Source organism: Candoia aspera, chromosome 5 (genome assembly GCF_035149785.1).
Source record: "Candoia aspera isolate rCanAsp1 chromosome 5, rCanAsp1.hap2, whole genome shotgun sequence".
Taxonomy (NCBI): domain Eukaryota; kingdom Metazoa; phylum Chordata; class Lepidosauria; order Squamata; family Boidae; genus Candoia; species Candoia aspera.
The window spans coordinates 61,999,870-62,016,650 of record NC_086157.1 but is presented as its reverse complement, the minus strand read 5'-3'; the positions used below and the strand labels follow the sequence as shown (position 1 = coordinate 62,016,650).

Here is a 16,781-nt window from a genome sequence, read left to right as displayed (position 1 = left end):
GTCTGTTCAGATCACAAGATTTTCTCCCTTTCTTTTTCCCATCTGCAACCTCTCCTCATATGAGTTAGCAGTTCTAACCTTCTAGAGCAAATCTTGAAGACATTTAGAGGACTGGAAATTTTTTTCCCTGTCTTGTTCCAATGAGGGAAACAATTGTGTCAGTGGAAGGACACTGGTGGTTTCCAAGTAGCAGGATTTTCCACAAGTATCAGGAGCATGAAGCAAAGCTATGACAATGCCACTGTGATCCTTGCTGTGCCCCAATTTCTAAAAGCAACAAATGGGAGTTGAGGGAAGGGTTGACAGGATGCAATCTGTACTTTTTATCTGTCATACACATCTAACTATAATGTGTATTTAAATAATTTATTTTCACTTGTTTTTATGGTTTTATTTCCTTTGCTTTATTTTTATTAGTTTTGTATATTGCTATGATCAGCCAATTCTCCTGGTAGTTAATATCATAAAGACATAAAAGATGTTACAACATGAATATAAAACTCATAAAAATGTTACAATATACCAACTAGCCACCACCAAAGCACAGATAGCACCAACCCATCATTCTATAAATTCTCTCTGAAGAGTTCAGTTTTAGTAAGCTGCCAGTTTGGACTATCACAGAAAAGCACTGTTTCTGGCCCCAGACTCCCCTTGCCTTTTACAAATGGATAACTGCTACCAGCTTCTCCCACAAAGAACATACTGGATGTGTCAATTCTATTTGGAGGTGATAGTACTGAAGACACTTGTGAGCCAAGTCATAAAGAGTTCTGTAGATGAAGAATGACACTTTGAACACTCTTACTCACTAATAAGTGGGCTGCTGCATTTTGTACCAACTGCAGTTTTGAGTGGTCCTTAAAGGCAGCCCTAAGTACAGTGCATTAATAGTCTAAATATGTGATGATTTGGGCATGAGTAACTATTGCCAGGACCTCCTGCTCCAGGTGGGACAACTGGTGCCCAGCTAAAGCAGGGTGCCATGGCCTCAACTAGCCTATCCAGCAGTAGCCTTAAGGCCAGGTAGTAAACCTGCTCACTTAGGAGGAGTGCCATGCTGTCCAAACTTAAAACCATTGTTGACAGACAACTGTTCTGAACAAGTAGTAGCTTTGTCTTGTCACCTTATTTTGTCCCATCCAGTCCACACAACAGCCTCTAGGGATCAAGACCTCCACATTATCTCTGAATCAACCAGAGATAATCATCAGTGTAGGGATGATACCTCACCTGACCCAAGGGATGACCTTTTCCAGTGGTTTCATGCAGATATTAAAAAGTGGGAAAGAGAGGATTGAGTCCTAGGCCATGCCACAGGAGAGCACTGAACTAACTTCTCCCCCATCATCAATGACTGGAACTTCCTGCTCAGGAGGGAGCAAAACCAACATCTCCATCTCCCAACCCTTGCAGATAGTCTAGAAAGATACCATAGTTGAAAGTATAAAACACTGCCAATAGGGTTGATAATGGGACAATAGTTGTCTAGTATGGCCAAAGTCAAGTCCAGGGAAGACCTCTTGAGGAAGGAATGCAACACTGTTGCACCTCGGGTTGATCAGCATCACCTTGCCCCTTAAAGATTTTCTGGACTCAGGATTTACATTGCCCCAACCAACTGAAGGAGCCAGAAAGGGTATGGATTTAAATCACAGGTAGCAAGGCTCTTCTCTGAAAGTAGACTATCCACAGGCTGAAAGGAATTTCAGATAATATTACAAGATGTAAAGAGTCAAGGCTTCAGGAAATGTGAACTTTATCTGCAAAGTTTTGTGGGAAAATTTCCCATGGCCTGATGGCAGACCTTCCCACTCAGATCACCCCCAATAGGGAGTGGGCCACACTGAAAAGTGCTCCTGGACAATAATCTGATGATGCAATAAGGGTGGAGAAGTACTAACATACCATTATTCCATTGAGCTGAGTCAGATTCTCTTGTCTACCTCCACTGGCACTTCAGATATCACTTCTATTGCTTCATCTCCTGGAGGTCCTTAGTAAATCAAGGAATTCCCCAAGATCATCTGACAAAAGCTGCTTGGGAGCAACATGCCAAATATCTGGGTGGTTTCCTGATTCTAGAGGTCAACAGGCACTTAGTGAGTAAAGTCTACCAGATTGCTAAGAAAATTCTCAAACACCATCTGGAATGCATCCAGATTCATAAGATATCTAAGGAAGCACTATTTTAATACACAAATTTAACAAGAATTGTAATCTTCTGTAAGATCCTTTGGATAAAGGGAAAGCTACAAATACTTTGTAAGTACGTAAAGCCAGTAATAGCAGTTGCTCATAACCACCCATAAGACATATGAGAAAGATGTAATCTGAATAGCAAACACAACTAAAAAGGAAAAAAAAGTGGTTACTGACAAGAAGAATTAATTTACAAATTTATCTTTGGAAAAAGTTAAAAGTTTTCTTGTATTGAAGTGACTTTATGGACATGCCAATGTTATTTTCTTGGCAACAATATGTAAGAAATTTGCCATTACCTTCTTCTGGGTACCTTCTTACCTTCTCCCTAGTCTAGTCTCCCCTGTGGGATTTCCTGTTGGTCTCTCATCTAAATACTAACCAGGTCCAACTCTGCTTAGTCTCTGGAGGTCAGCCAACATTGGCTAGACACTGTCACCAAAATATTTTACAATGAAAAGGTTAGTTATTAGAAGCTTAGACTAAAATGTCACCTATACCCTTAGAGCACTGGCATTAACCATACCTAGCATATCCAGACAAATTTCAAAACTAAAATGTTTAAAATATCAGTCTATCAGACTATGGTAACAATACTTTTAAAAATCTCTTGTATATTATGCCAGCATGTTCCTTCAGTTCATGGGAACTATGATAAAGATGGATGTTTTCAAGAAAAAAAATATGATAGCACAGACCTTGAAAACATCTCTTAAACAAAGTTTTTTGCACCTGGAAGGAGACAAGAAAAATATTAATGTAAACTTTCCTCTTTTTCTAATAAACTGATCAACAAATAACCTGCTTTATTCTCTTAGCAAAATGCCACTTTAATTCCTCTTGTGGAAGTACTGGCAAGCATTTTTAAAAGTCAACAAGCCTTACAAAAGGTTAGTTTTATCCCTTTACATTCCTTTACAATAAAAAGAACTAGGGATTAAAATTCATTTAGTGTAAGAAAAGAAGGGTGGAATGGTTTAATGTATTTATTCTTAGTCAGACAGTAGACCGCTAGCTGGACATAATGTTTTTCAGTTCAATAGGGGCACTAACTCATTTTCTCCATGTAAAAAAGTAATGACATAAACATTTATAAAAAAGGGGGTGCAGCACTAGAATCAGGAAAAAAAATGATTTGGAGCTTAGAAAATGCCCTTCACCCTTTCTTTCTAATGTGGAAGCAGTATTTATCTCTGAAATGAAAGCAAAGCATATACGTTACTTAATTTAATTTTTCTATAGAGTAAACTGTAGGCTGGATTCTGTATCATTGCCATTCACTTAGACTTGCTGGATTATTCCATACATACAAACAAAACAAAACAAAAAATAGTTGGGGCATCCATGAGATTATTATTATCCCATAATAGGTAATCTAGTGTTACAACAATACCTCTATGAAGCTTTCTTTATAAGTAAAATTATTATTTTCCCCATCTGAATAGTTGCTTGTAAAGTAATAGATAGAAGTTAAAAATCTATTCTGTAAGCAAGAATATTAATTCCCTTTCTCCTCTGTTAAGGCATAGACTTTAAACTACTAAACAGAGAGATGCATTTACATGTGGAAGTCAGTTACAGCAATATCTGTTTATTAACCTGCATGAGCCTATTTTTATAACAAAACTACTTTGAAACCTAAAACCTGTTAAAAATCCAAAGTTCATTTTAACCTCTCAGGTCTTTTACAGAGGCAGTCCTCCAAAAGTAAGAAATCTACTAATTAGGTCTACTCTTTAGTAATTATAAATCTATATTATTTTAAGTAAATTTAATTGCAATTAAATTATAGCTTTTTTAAAAAATAGCACTGAAAATTCTTTTCCAATTTCATTGTTCTAAAAATAATTAAACCGAAATTACACTAACTATTGAAACATAACAAGAAAACTAGAAAGCCATCCCAAATATTTTTAAAGAGTTTGACTTTGAAGATAATGCTTATTATAATGCAGAGTCTATAATCAGAAATTTCCAGTGCACATTTATTTTTACAGCAATGAAAGGGAGTTGTTGCAAACATAATTTTCTATACTCTATTTATTCAGCCTTGGGATAAATTATAAGCCAAATACATTCACAATTATGTATGATATTATTAAAACATTAAACCAACCACATTGTCAGCTGTGCAATCAAGAGATCCTAGGGAGGTGGCACTGGTCCAGCTCCCACTGACCACTTTAGGCTGGGTTGGGCATGTCATCCTTCACTCCCTAGATACTGTCCGCTAGGACCATTCAGGCTGGGCAGTGGGAGAATCACAGGTTTAGAAATCTGGTTTTGAAGGGATCAGCCCAGCCAGCTAACCAGTGATGGAGGTGTGGACTATGCGGTGGTGGTGGTGGTGGTGGTGGAGGCAGCTAAACTCATGTTTAAAAAAAAGAATAACAGCTGGCAGGTGATGGATGAGGGTTTGTGGTGTTGTGAGGCAGTCAGCAGCCTCTTCCTCCTTCTATGCTATGCAACCTCACCTGCTCTAGTTAGCTGGAAAGCTTAACAGCTGACCCTGGGAAGGCAGGTGAAAGGGGAAAGCAGCTCTTTCAAAACTCCAGTCTCTGATCCCAAGGATCAGCTGATCCACGAGACCAAGAATTTGGTGGATAAAGAACCATACCACTTTCACCAACCTCCTCTTCCAGGCCAGGCAGGTGGCAGAGTTGCAGATGAACAGGACAACTGGCTTTTGTTTGCCAGGCCTCTGATGTACAAGATCAGAGGGCCCTTGAAGAAGCTATCTTCCCCTCTGTCCACATAGGCAAAGGAGAAGTGAATTCTGCCATAGTTAAACCTGTGATTACTCAGGTAGTGGTTTAACTTGGGGTTAGTTCTTTAAATTCACAACTCTTTCTCTGAGGAGGAAAAAGGGAGGAAGCAAATTCTGACAAATGGCTGAACCTATTGATATAGCCATTTATCATAACAACTACAAATCACAGCAGCCTGTGTTTGGTGAATGGGTTTCTGCAGGCTGGTGACATTCAAAAGACATTAGGATGGATAAGTCAAAGAAGCCTATCAATCTCTTTACTCAGAGAGCCCTGCCCAGTAAATAAAGACATCACAACTCAGAACAGAGGCAATTGAGAATGGCAATGGGGATAGTAAAATTTATTTTGGTTTAGTTTTGTGCCAGTTCATAGATGGGTGAAGAGTATTGAACTGAAGTATAGAGAAGAACCCACTGAAAGACAGAAAGGCCACCTTCCTGGGTCTTGCAAAAACCTTGAATCTACCTCTGGTTATTAGAGAAAAATCAGCTTTGGGGGAATGAAGATCAACAAAACAATTTTTTAGACTTACGCATAAGATCAGAAACTTTCAGGTTTTTAAAAGAGTGTTTAATTATTTGTTGGATTTAGGTTCTACTTTTCTGATAAATGTTCAAGATGTCTTCCATGGGAATCTGTCCTTATTTTATCCCTGTAACCTCAATTCTATGAGAAAGGATGGGGGGTGATTGGCTCAAAGTCAACCAATGCATTTCCATGGGTAAGGGCAGACCTGAACCTGGCTCTCCCCAGTTGTAGTCCAACATCTGGGCCACTATATCACACCAGCTCTTGATGCTTAACCTAATGTCACAGCTGTTCCAAGTAGCTTAAGAATGTTAGATCTCTAAGGTATTATTCAGACAATGTTTTCTGCTGTCAAACATTTATGATTTATTTACTTATGAACAGCTATAATAAACAAAACAGTTGAAGGTGGTTAGTTTACTTTGACAATATCAAAGTTTTTTTAAATAAAACTTTCTTATCCATGTCTGACAGTGTCAACAGAAATGGGTGTTCTCCCTGCAGTAACATAGTTTTCCTTTCTGTATCAAGGAATGAATCTTGTTTTTCATTTTTGTAAAAAACTTTCTATCCCAATTACAGACATGTTCATCATGTATGTGTTTAATAATGTTACAAACTATAAATTAGATATCATTTTATTTAACATATTCATTCATCTTAGTTTTGATTAAATATGAAAAGAGCTATTTAGGATATGAATATTTTATTTGCATTACTATGTCTTGGAATTAAAATTGGAACAAGGCTTCAAATATAACCTCCCTGCAAAATATAAGCTAGAAAATGAGCTTTGCTATTAAAGCATACCTGATTTTAATCACACTACTCTATAGAGAAGTAAATTTCAATTATATTGGTGGGCCTTAACTGTCAGATAAATTCAACTAAGCTAAGATGATGCCATACTGCATCAACAAAGTGGCTGTTTAGATCAAGGGCAGAAAAACATCTGGTCCTCCATATATGTTGAACTATAATTCCAAGTATCCTCATCATTAGCTGTGCTGAATAGGATTGGTAAGAGTGGAAGTTAGCAACAGCTGGAGTGCCACAGGTTCCTTGGGCCTTATTAGTACAAAAAGTTTCTAGTTGCAATCCAGCTACACACTTAACAGCAAGGATCTGTATATCCTTTTGAAGTAAACTCAAACGTTTCACTTACTTTTGAATTTTTGTATGTACGCATAAATGTATTTGCCCTTCATAAATTCAAATTAATTTTGTCCAATACAATGGAATGGCCTTAGATATGTATTCTAAATGAACAAAAATAAGCAAAATATTCATTAGCGTGATTCCACTGAGGATGAACTCAACTTTCAAAACCAAAGGAAAATACTTTAAAAGAATTCATACTCCTTATGAAGCAGAAGGATGAGAGAGCTGGATCACATGTTTTTCACACATATATGAATTCAGTAAAATGTGTGCAAAACAATCTGTGAATATCTTCTTTGTCTGCTACTGACCATTCTTAGCTCAATGAAATCTATGGTGTGAACACTCACATATTTATTTAGAAATCTGATAATCTGTTTTTTATAAAAATGACCCCCAAAGTATCTACTTAATTAAAAATAACACTTTTGAGCTACTACTGTATATTAAAAATAAAAATATTAACTTTTTTTAATATACAAATGCTTGAAACAAATAGCTGCTGGCCTTTCCAAAGGGAAACAGCCTTCTAGAGAGAATGTGGACTGCAAAGGGATAGACATGCAGAAAGTGCTTAGTGTTTTCCTCCTCAATGCTCCTAGGTCAGAACTCTCTTATGGAAAGGGCTGTTCTCTAGCAAAAGCAGTCGTCTGTTTTTTTTCCCCTGAACATTACTTTGCATACCATTTGCAATACTGTTAGATTGCAATGAAATTGGATGTCCTCCAGGGAGGAGGAACTTCACAATAATAAGGAAACTTAGAAATAGGGAGAAAAAATAGTTCTACTAACATTTTGGTCCCTGGGCTGAAAAATATAAAGAAGCAATCATTTTGTGCAGCAGGTGTTGCAGGAGGACACAGCAATAGCAGCAGCAGCAGTCCACTTGCTATGCCTTCTAAGCATCCTGGAAATTCCTGTGTTCATCCCACTGACAGTTCTTAATTTCTAATTTCCCTTGCTGTCTTGTCCCACATCTGTAAGGTCAATATAAGGTCCAACCTGTTGATAAATCAGCTTCTCAATGTAAAATCTGGGATGGGATACCATCTTGGTCTTCGTATGACATTGTGAAATGTCTTGGGCCAGCCCTACTTGATTTGTTCTATTTTTTTGAGTCCCAGAGTGGTGCCTGTTATTCTTCCCTTGACAACCACCAGACACACCTGGTTTAATATTTTTAATATTTCATTTAATTAAATAAAAACCATAAATGGGCCATGAGGAAAGTGGTAGCCTCTGAGTCACACAGAAGACCCCAGAGCATTCTTATTAAATAAAAATGGTACCTGCAGCCTAAAGTACTGCCTGCCCAGATGAAAGGCAAAAGATAAGGTACGGTGAGGTTTGGAGGCGGTATCACAGTGCCCCTTAAGAACCTGAAAAATTGTCCCCACACTGAAATGCCCAGCCAGAGAGAATTCAGTTTCTGTTTCCCAAATGAGCTCTTCCTACATACAGTAATCCCATTTACACAAAATGCGGCTTCTCCCCCACACCCTTTCCTGCTTGCCAAAGTTTACAGTCACAGGTGTGAGACAACAGCAGAATAATTTATACAAGGAAATATTAAATATCCCAGTTTCTATTAGAGGGGCTAGAAGAGATGATAGAGAGCATTCTTACCAGAGTGGCTGAGGACAAATGTATCCTTCATAGCAGGGCCATTTTGTGGAAGTGCACATGATGCACTCTCAGAATTTTAAATGTGCCCACTGGCCCCCAACATTGGTTTCTCCTGTTATATACTTTTTTTTTTTTTTTACAGATTTATGGAACTAAAGATAACTTTGGTCAACTCTACCCTATCAACATGTAGAAGCTGTGCCCTAAGATCACACATGTACGTGCCATATAAAACCAACAGAAAAGACAATCATCCTGAAAAGCCATCCTATGCAATAAATTGTGTAAAATGAGCCACAGGCAATAAGCAACCTTCTACATGTTGGGAAGTGGAGTGGGGAGAAAATTCAGATGCTTACCCTGAATCTGACTCTGAGGCTGAGGATTAAAAGCCGTTGTGTGGTTCAGGGAAGCTCTTGGGTTAGGTGTGGGGGCTGGATGATGAGGGCTAACCCTTATGGCGGTGCGACGCAACTGTTCCAGTTCACTCAGGCGCTCTGAAAAGGACAAACTTCCAGGCTTGGTCTGCTCGTCCAGTTTCTGACGGTGTCCTATTGCAGAAACAGTAGGGGTTCGGAGAGAAAATGAGAAGTTGTCTGACTGATATACAAAACCTGAGGTGGTATATAATTACCCATTACTGGTCTCAGAAAATCAGGGCTCTATTCCATATTGGTTAGGCATGATAGAAAGCAGTCTAAATAAAACCCCGCTTATTTCAGTGGAAATTAAGACTAACTTCAGCTGGATTGGAGTAGAAACCTTCATCCCAAAGAGAAATGATGTTTATGCATACATAACTATACTAGTTCATATTCTACATTATAACAGGTTCTGACAAGGAATACAGCTGCCTATCATACTTATCAGGTGATAACACTGTGTGATTAAAAAGGAACTAGTAGTAAATCTTCAACTGAAATATGACACTTTTATCTCTTACTCTATTAATTTCTTTACTCTTTGCTTAGACCAAAGCAAAGTAGGAAATACAGTAATAGACTTCATGGGATCCTTGTCTGCCCTCATTTTTTTTAATACCACCCCATTCCGCTTTAGATTTATTTATCAAAGCTTATCAGTCTTCCTCAGGGTAGCTGTGGGAGACTACTATAATTTCAGGAGATAAGGCACGTATAGTTTGCTTGTTTTTTTTGCTGAAACTCAAGAAAACATCATGGAGCTTGCTGATTCTTATGTACAACATATCCATTGCATCTTATTCTTTTTCCCCTTAGAGTTTTAACTAAAATCTGAAGACATAAGGCTGCAAGCAATCATCTGCAAAAGTTAAACATATCCCACCACTCTGCTGTAGTGCCACCAGATCTGGGTTACAAAAATCTGGACTTTTATTAGAGTTATAGAAAATTTTAATCCCAAAAGGCCATTCTTTCACCACTCCTAAGAAGTTTTCATGAAGATATGCAGTGAGCAAAATGGAAAAAAACTGTATACTTAAAAGTAGTGTCTAATAGCTGAAGTTAAATTTTACAACTTATGCTGAAGTTCCAAATTTCAGCAACTTATCTCTTCTCTGTCCTGCCAGACACTTTGGCACAGTCTGCTCAGATTCTATAATGAGCTATCAATGATCTCTGGAATGAAAGGAAAGCAGGACATATCTAGAACTAGAAATGATTTTAACATTGCACCCATTAGTCCAGTGTTTCTCAACCTTGGCAACTTGAAGACATGTGGACTTCAACTCCCAGAATTCCCCAGCCAGCATGGCTGGCTGGGGAATTCTGGATGGTCCACACATCTTCAAGTTGCCAAGGTTGAGAAACACTGCATTAGTCTATTCTACGTCCCTACTGCTGTTGTAAAAGACAACAGCCCAAAGGTAACCCTTTCTTCTGATAATTGTGTAGTTCAAATGTAAATCATCTTCTTTATTTGCAGCATATACAGTAACAGAAATTAGAATTTGAACTCTAGATTTGGGCTCTTCATATAATTACCTGAGTGCAAATATCTTTATTAATGTACAACCTGTGTACATATACTCATTATCTAAAATAAAAAATAACTACCAATGATTACCAGTGCTGAATGTTTTTGACAGACATCCTTAACCTGATGCTGCTTGGTTTCTATTTCCTAGCCTGTACATACTCTCTCCTTCTCTCTCCATCTCCAGTCATCCATATCACACACAGCAACCATGGAACATATCCAGCATAGAATACACTTTTGTTAAGTATGTTTAAAATACATGAAGCACTTCTAAGTTATGGACTACTTGGCAATTTTGTAATGTTTCACAAGGGTCCTATGTGGGTGCATGTATGAGTGTGTATATGCGATACACACACATACACACAGATTATTTCATGCAAAAAATTGAGCAATCTCACATAATACCAGCATTTTGTGATATTTGTCATTAAATCAATAATTTATTAATAATAATTTATTAATTTGGTAGTTGATGGAGATTCCAAATAGGTTTTATTAGCGCACCAGTATGGTGCAATGTCATGAGTCTCAAGATGACACCTCTATCCAAATCCGCTCCCCTCCAAATTAGGTATTAAGTGAAAAATCAAAAAGCGCTTATTCAAGTTATGAAATCCAAGAAGAATTCTTGAAATTCTGTGCCACATGTGTTGTAGCTGTTAAGGTACTTAAGTGCCATTTTCTTTCAGCCCAACCTACTTCACAGAGTTGTGGGGATTAAATGGAAGGAGAACCCCATGTAAGCTGCCTTGAGGTCCTGGAGAAAAGATGGACTATAACACTAAAAACAAATATCCATGTACAAGACACTGATTCACTAAAATAAAAGTTGTACATTCACTAAAGTAAAAGTTGTGCCCTGGAAATGTCTAAAAACAGGTATTCACTTGACAGTTAAGCAAATTTCAAAAATGATTTTTCTCTTCACATACTTAAAAGTATTTACCTAAGCAAATATTAAAGCCAGCTAAATTTTAACTATACATTATATTACCCTATGCTATTCTCTAATTGTTTTGTTGTTGTTTATTTGTTTAGTCGCTTCCAACTCTTCGTGACTTCATGGACCAGCCCACGCCAGAGCTTCCTGTCGGTCGTCAACACCCCCAGCTCCCCCAGGGACGAGTCCGTCACCTCTAGAATATCATCCATCCACCTTGCCCTTGGTTGGCCCCTCTTCCTTTTGCCTTCCACTCTCCCTAGCATCAGGATCTTCTCCAGGCTGTCCTGTCTTCTCATTATGTGGCCAAAGTATTTCAGTTTTGCCTTTAATATCATTTCCTCAAGTGAGCAGTCTGGCTTTTATTTCCTGGAGGATGGACTGGTTTGATCTTCTTGCAGTCCAAGGCACTCTCAGAATTTTCCTCCAACACCACAGTTCAAAAGCATCGATCTTCCTTCTCTCAGCCTTCCTTATGGTCCAGCTCTCACAGCCATATGTTACTACAGGGAATACCATTGCTTTAACTATGCGGACCTTTGTTGTCAGTGTGATGTCTCTGCTCTTAACTATTTTATCGAGATTTGTCATTGATCTTCTCCCAAGGATTAAGCGTCTTCTGATTTCCTGACTGCAGTCAGCATCTGCAGTAATCTTCGCACCTAGGAATACAAAGTTTTTCACTGCTTCTACATTTTCTCCCTCTATTTGCCAGTTATCAATCAAGCTGGTTGCCATAATCTTGGTTTTTTTGAGGTTTAGCTGCAAGCCAGCTTTTGCACTTTCTTCTTTCACCTTCATCATAAGGCTCCTCAGTTCCTCTTCACTTTCAGCCATCAAAGTGGTATCATCTGCATATCTGAGATTGTTAATGTTTCTTCCAGCAATTTTAACTCCAGCCTTGGATTCCTCAAGCCCAGCATGTCGCATGATGTGTTCTGCGTACAAGTTGAATAGGTAGGGTGAGAGTATACAGCCCTGCCGTACTCTTTCCCAATCTTAAACCAGTCTGTTGTTCCGTGGTCTGTTCTTACTGTTGCTACTTGGTCGTTATACAGATTCTTCAGGAGGCACACAAGATGACTTGGTATCCCCATACCACTAAGAACTTGCCACAATTTGTTATGGTCAACACAGTCAAAGGCTTTAGAATAGTCAATAAAACAGAAATAGATGTTTTTCTGAAACTCCCTGGCTTTTTCCATTATCCAACGGATATTGGCAATTTGGTCCCTAGTTCCTCTGCCTTTTCTAAACCCAGCTTGTACATCTGGCAATTCTCGCTCCATGAATTGCTGAAGTCTACCTTGCAGGATCTTGAGCATTACCTTACTGGCATGTGAAATGAGTGCCACTGTTCGATAGTTTGAACATTCTGTAGTGTTTCCCTTTTTCAGTATGGGGATATAAGTTGATTTTTTCCAGTCTGATGGCCATTCTTGTGTTTTCCAAATTTGCTGGCATTACCTTGACAGCATCATCTTGCAAGATTTTGAACGGTTCAGCTGGGATGCCATCGTCTCTTGCTGCCTTGTTTTTAGCAATGCTTCTTAAGGCCCATTCAACCTCACTCTTCAGGATGTCTGGCTCTAGCTCACTGACCACACCGTCAAAGCTATCCCCGAAATTGTTATCCTTCCTATACAGGTCTTCTGTATATTCTTGCCACCTTTTCTTGATCTCTTCTTCTTCGGTTAGGTCCTTGCCATCTTTGTTTTTGATCACACCCATTTTTGCCTGGAATTTACCTCCAATGTTTCTAATTTTCTGGAAGAGGTCTCTTGTCCTTCCTATTCTATTTTCTTCTTCCACTTCTGCGCATTGCTTGTTTAAAAATGATTCCTTATCTCTTCTGGCTAACCTCTGGAATTTTGCATTTAATTGGGCATATCTCCCCCTATCACTGTTGCCTTTTGCTTTCCTTCTTTCTTGGGCTACTTCTAGTGTCTCAGCAGACAGCCATTTTGCCTTCTTGGTTTTCTCTTTCTTTGGGATGTATTTTGTTGCCGCCTCCTGAACAATGTTGCGAACTTCTGTCCATAGTTCTTCCGGGACCCTATCTACTAAGTCCAGTCCCTTAAATCGATTCTTCACCTCCACTGCATATTCCTTAGGGATATTAGTGAGCTCATATCTAGCTGATCTGTGGGTCTTCCCTAATCACTTTAGTCTGATCCTAAATTGTGCAAGAAGAAGTTCGTGATCTGAACTACAGTCAGCTCCAGGTCTTGTTTTTACCGACTGTATACATGTCTGCCACCCTTGTCTGCAAAGGATGTAGTCAATCTGATTTCGGTGTTGTCCATCTGGGGAAGTCCATGTATAAAGCCGTCTTAGGTTGCTGGAAGAGAATGTTTGTTATGCAGAGTGAGTTGTCTTGGCAAAATTCTATCAGCCCATGTCCCGCTTCGTTTTGTTCTCCCAGGCCATGCTTACCTGTAATTGCAGGTGTCATTTGACTGCCCACCTTAGCATTCCAGTCTCCCGTGATGAAAATAACATCTCTTTTAGGCATGTTGTCCAGTAGGTGCTGCAGATCCTCATAGAACTGCTCTACTTCAGCTTCTTCAGCATTTGTGGTTGGGGCATATATTTGGATCACTGTGATGTTAGATGGCTTGCCCTGAATTCGAATTGAGATCATTCTATCGTTTTTTGGATTGTATCCAAGCACTGCTTTAGCCACTTTACTATTAGTTATGAAGGCTACTCCATTTCTTCTGTGGTCCTCTTGTCCACAGTAGTAGATCTGGTGGTCATTTGATGTGAAGTGGCCCATTCCAGTCCATTTCAGTTCACTGACGCCCAAAATGTCTATCTTTAATCTTGACATCTCACCAATAACCACATCCAATTTGCTCTGGCTCATAGATCTTACATTCCAGGTTCCAATGGTGTGTTGATCCTTAGAACATCGGATTCGCCATTCACCACCAGTACTGTTGGCCGCTAGCTGTCCTTTCGGCTTTGAGCTAGCTGCGTCATCACGTCTGGGGCTAGTTGAGCTCATCCTCTGTTCCTCCCCAGTAGCATTTTGACCATCTTCCGACCTCAGGGTCTCATCTTCCGATGGTATACTGACATATCTCTGGTTGTACTGATCCATTTAGTTTTCACGGCAAGAATACTGGGGTGGGTTGCCATTACCTTCCCCAGGGATCGCATTTAGTCTGACCTCTCTGTCATGACCTTCCTGTCTTGGGTAGCCCTTCATGGTTTAGCTCATGGCATCATTGAGGTGCTCAAGCTCCAGCACCACAACAAGGTAAGGATCCTTTGCTGAAGACTCTCTAATTGTACATCTACAAAAATAAAGTAAGAGTGGCTTCTGGTGGGAACATGGTGGTCTGAACAGCTATACTCGCGGGCTCCATGAGCAGAACTGACAATGTGGCTATTTTTGGGTTCAGGCAGGTTTTTCCTGAAGCCCAGGAGCAATTTTCTGGAGAGAGGAAAACACTCAGAATTACCCCATCTGTCTTTGGGAAGGCTGCTTGCAGCCAGAAAATCACAAACAGCATTTGCAATCGACTGGTAAGAGCAAGCAGGAGGCTGAGGCATCATCATTTCCAAGCTGCTCTGTAGCCTTATAGGGACATTAAGACCAGCCACCCCATTTTTAAATCACCCAATTTATTTCAAGTTTATGTACCCTAAGAGACGCTTTCTACAGCAAGGAGAAACGCATTCTCTTGGTGCTTATCATGATTAATTTCTTTTAAAAAATTCTTTTTAAGTTTTGGTTTTTGCTTCCCATCCAAATATTAAGGAAGGTTGAACATATGTAATCATCTCCCTGCTATTAATTTTGTACTTAATTTGAAGATTTTAGCATTTTCCTACACAATGAATCTGCTGTTTTGAGCTTTCAGCTTTCTGTTGCTACTTTCCCTGGGGAACTGCCTGTTATCATACTTTCACTTCTGTATACGTGTTTTGGAATTCTATTATCTCCCACTTTCGCTGGTTAAGTACCTGGGGGCGCCATAATCTACTGCGTGAGACATGGAGGATTTCAAGCAGACTTTCTCTGATTTTCATCCTGACTTTAAACAGATCCTTTTTGATTCCTGTCAAGTTTTTATGCAAGACATTCAGGACATTGTGGAAAATATGAGGTCTAAAATGTGTCATCTGGTTGGGGATGTCGTGGAAGAAATTGAAGAGCTTAAGAATGATAGAAATGTTTCTTCTAATAGCGAGATCAGGGCTTCTGTTGAAATGCTGGATGAAGATCAGATAGTTGAGTTGAAGAAATTAAAGGGACAGATCAAATTGCAAGCCAGAAGTGAAACTGAGCTTCTGATGGAATGTTATGGAAAAGGGGTTATTATGTACGGGAGGCTTTTTGTTGAGAAGTCGGAGTTCTTAAGGGGGGCATTTGGGCTGTCTGATTTATGGAAAAGGCTCTGCATATATTGTGGGGATATGTAACTGCTCTGGTTTATTCTGAAGTGGGGTAAGGGCTTAATCCAGAATATTTGTCTGGATTGCTTCTGGGGCTGGTTTGACTTCATTCATCTTTAACATCTGGATTAAGATTAACAAGGAATAATAATAAATGCTTGGTTTTAGGCTTAATATAATTATTATAATTGTTGTATTAAGTACAATGGCAGGCAATTTATTTGTTTTTTAGTTTGATTTTTATTATAGTAGACAGAAATGTATGGAATAGTCGTAGGAAGAAAATAATTAAATAAATGTTATCTTTGGGGGGGAGTTTATTAGGAGGTGAGTGTGTGTATATGTATGTATGTATGTATATGTATGTATATATATATATATATATATATACACACACACATATACACACTGTATATCTTCTTTTTCTTTTAATATAAGGGAATGGAGCAACAGTATTTAGTGATTTTTATAATGTGCCAATGGAATGATTTATAGAAATAATGTAATTTTGGTTTAATATAGAGTAAGGGGTTGATTATGGAAAATTTGTTGCTGTATATCCTTGCTGTTAAAAGTCGGAAGTCACCTCTTCTTGTAATTAAAAAAAAATTCTCTTGTGTTTTCACTCTTCTTTAGTTTTTTATTTTTGTAGTTTTTTTCTTTTTTGTAGCTTTTAATCTATAAAATTCTTATAAAAAAGGAGTATAAAAAGTGATCTGTTAAGACAACACCAAAATTCTGTCTGAAGAAACCTGTTTCCTTTTCAGGCTTCTGTCTATCCCATTTCCAGTGTTCAGAGTTTGATCATCCTTTATTCCTGGAGAGTTCCCAAATTCAGTACTACACAGATGGAAAAAAAAATAGAGGACCTGTCTAACTGCATCCTCCTCCTTCCTTTAGAAACCATCTGGAGAAATAAGATGCTAGGCAGAACTACAGCTTTGCTTTACAACTCATCCAAACATCAATAATCCATTCTGGAGTTCTCCCTGCAGGCTATTTGCCAAAATGCTACACATTTTACATCAGCAAAGTAGTACAATATCAGTTCTACATCATACATAACATTACTGGTTTGTTGCCAGTAAGAATTTCCACACCACCAGTTACTTTCCCCAAACCTTGAAAAACAGTCTGTCATCACTCTTAAGTTGAATTGCTGAGAACAAGGATTAAATTCACAG

General features: G+C 38.6%; 1 protein-coding gene across 1 annotated transcript in view; it reads right to left on the bottom strand.

Moving 5' to 3' along the window:
* RUNX1 (RUNX family transcription factor 1) overlaps positions 1–16,781 on the bottom strand; it is a 100,299-nt gene that overhangs the window by 39,740 nt on the left and 43,778 nt on the right. Inside the window, exon 4 of the mRNA XM_063305383.1 lies at positions 8,648–8,839. Coding sequence (XP_063161453.1) covers positions 8,648–8,839 — 192 coding nt within the window. The remainder of the gene's footprint in view (positions 1–8,647; positions 8,840–16,781) is intronic.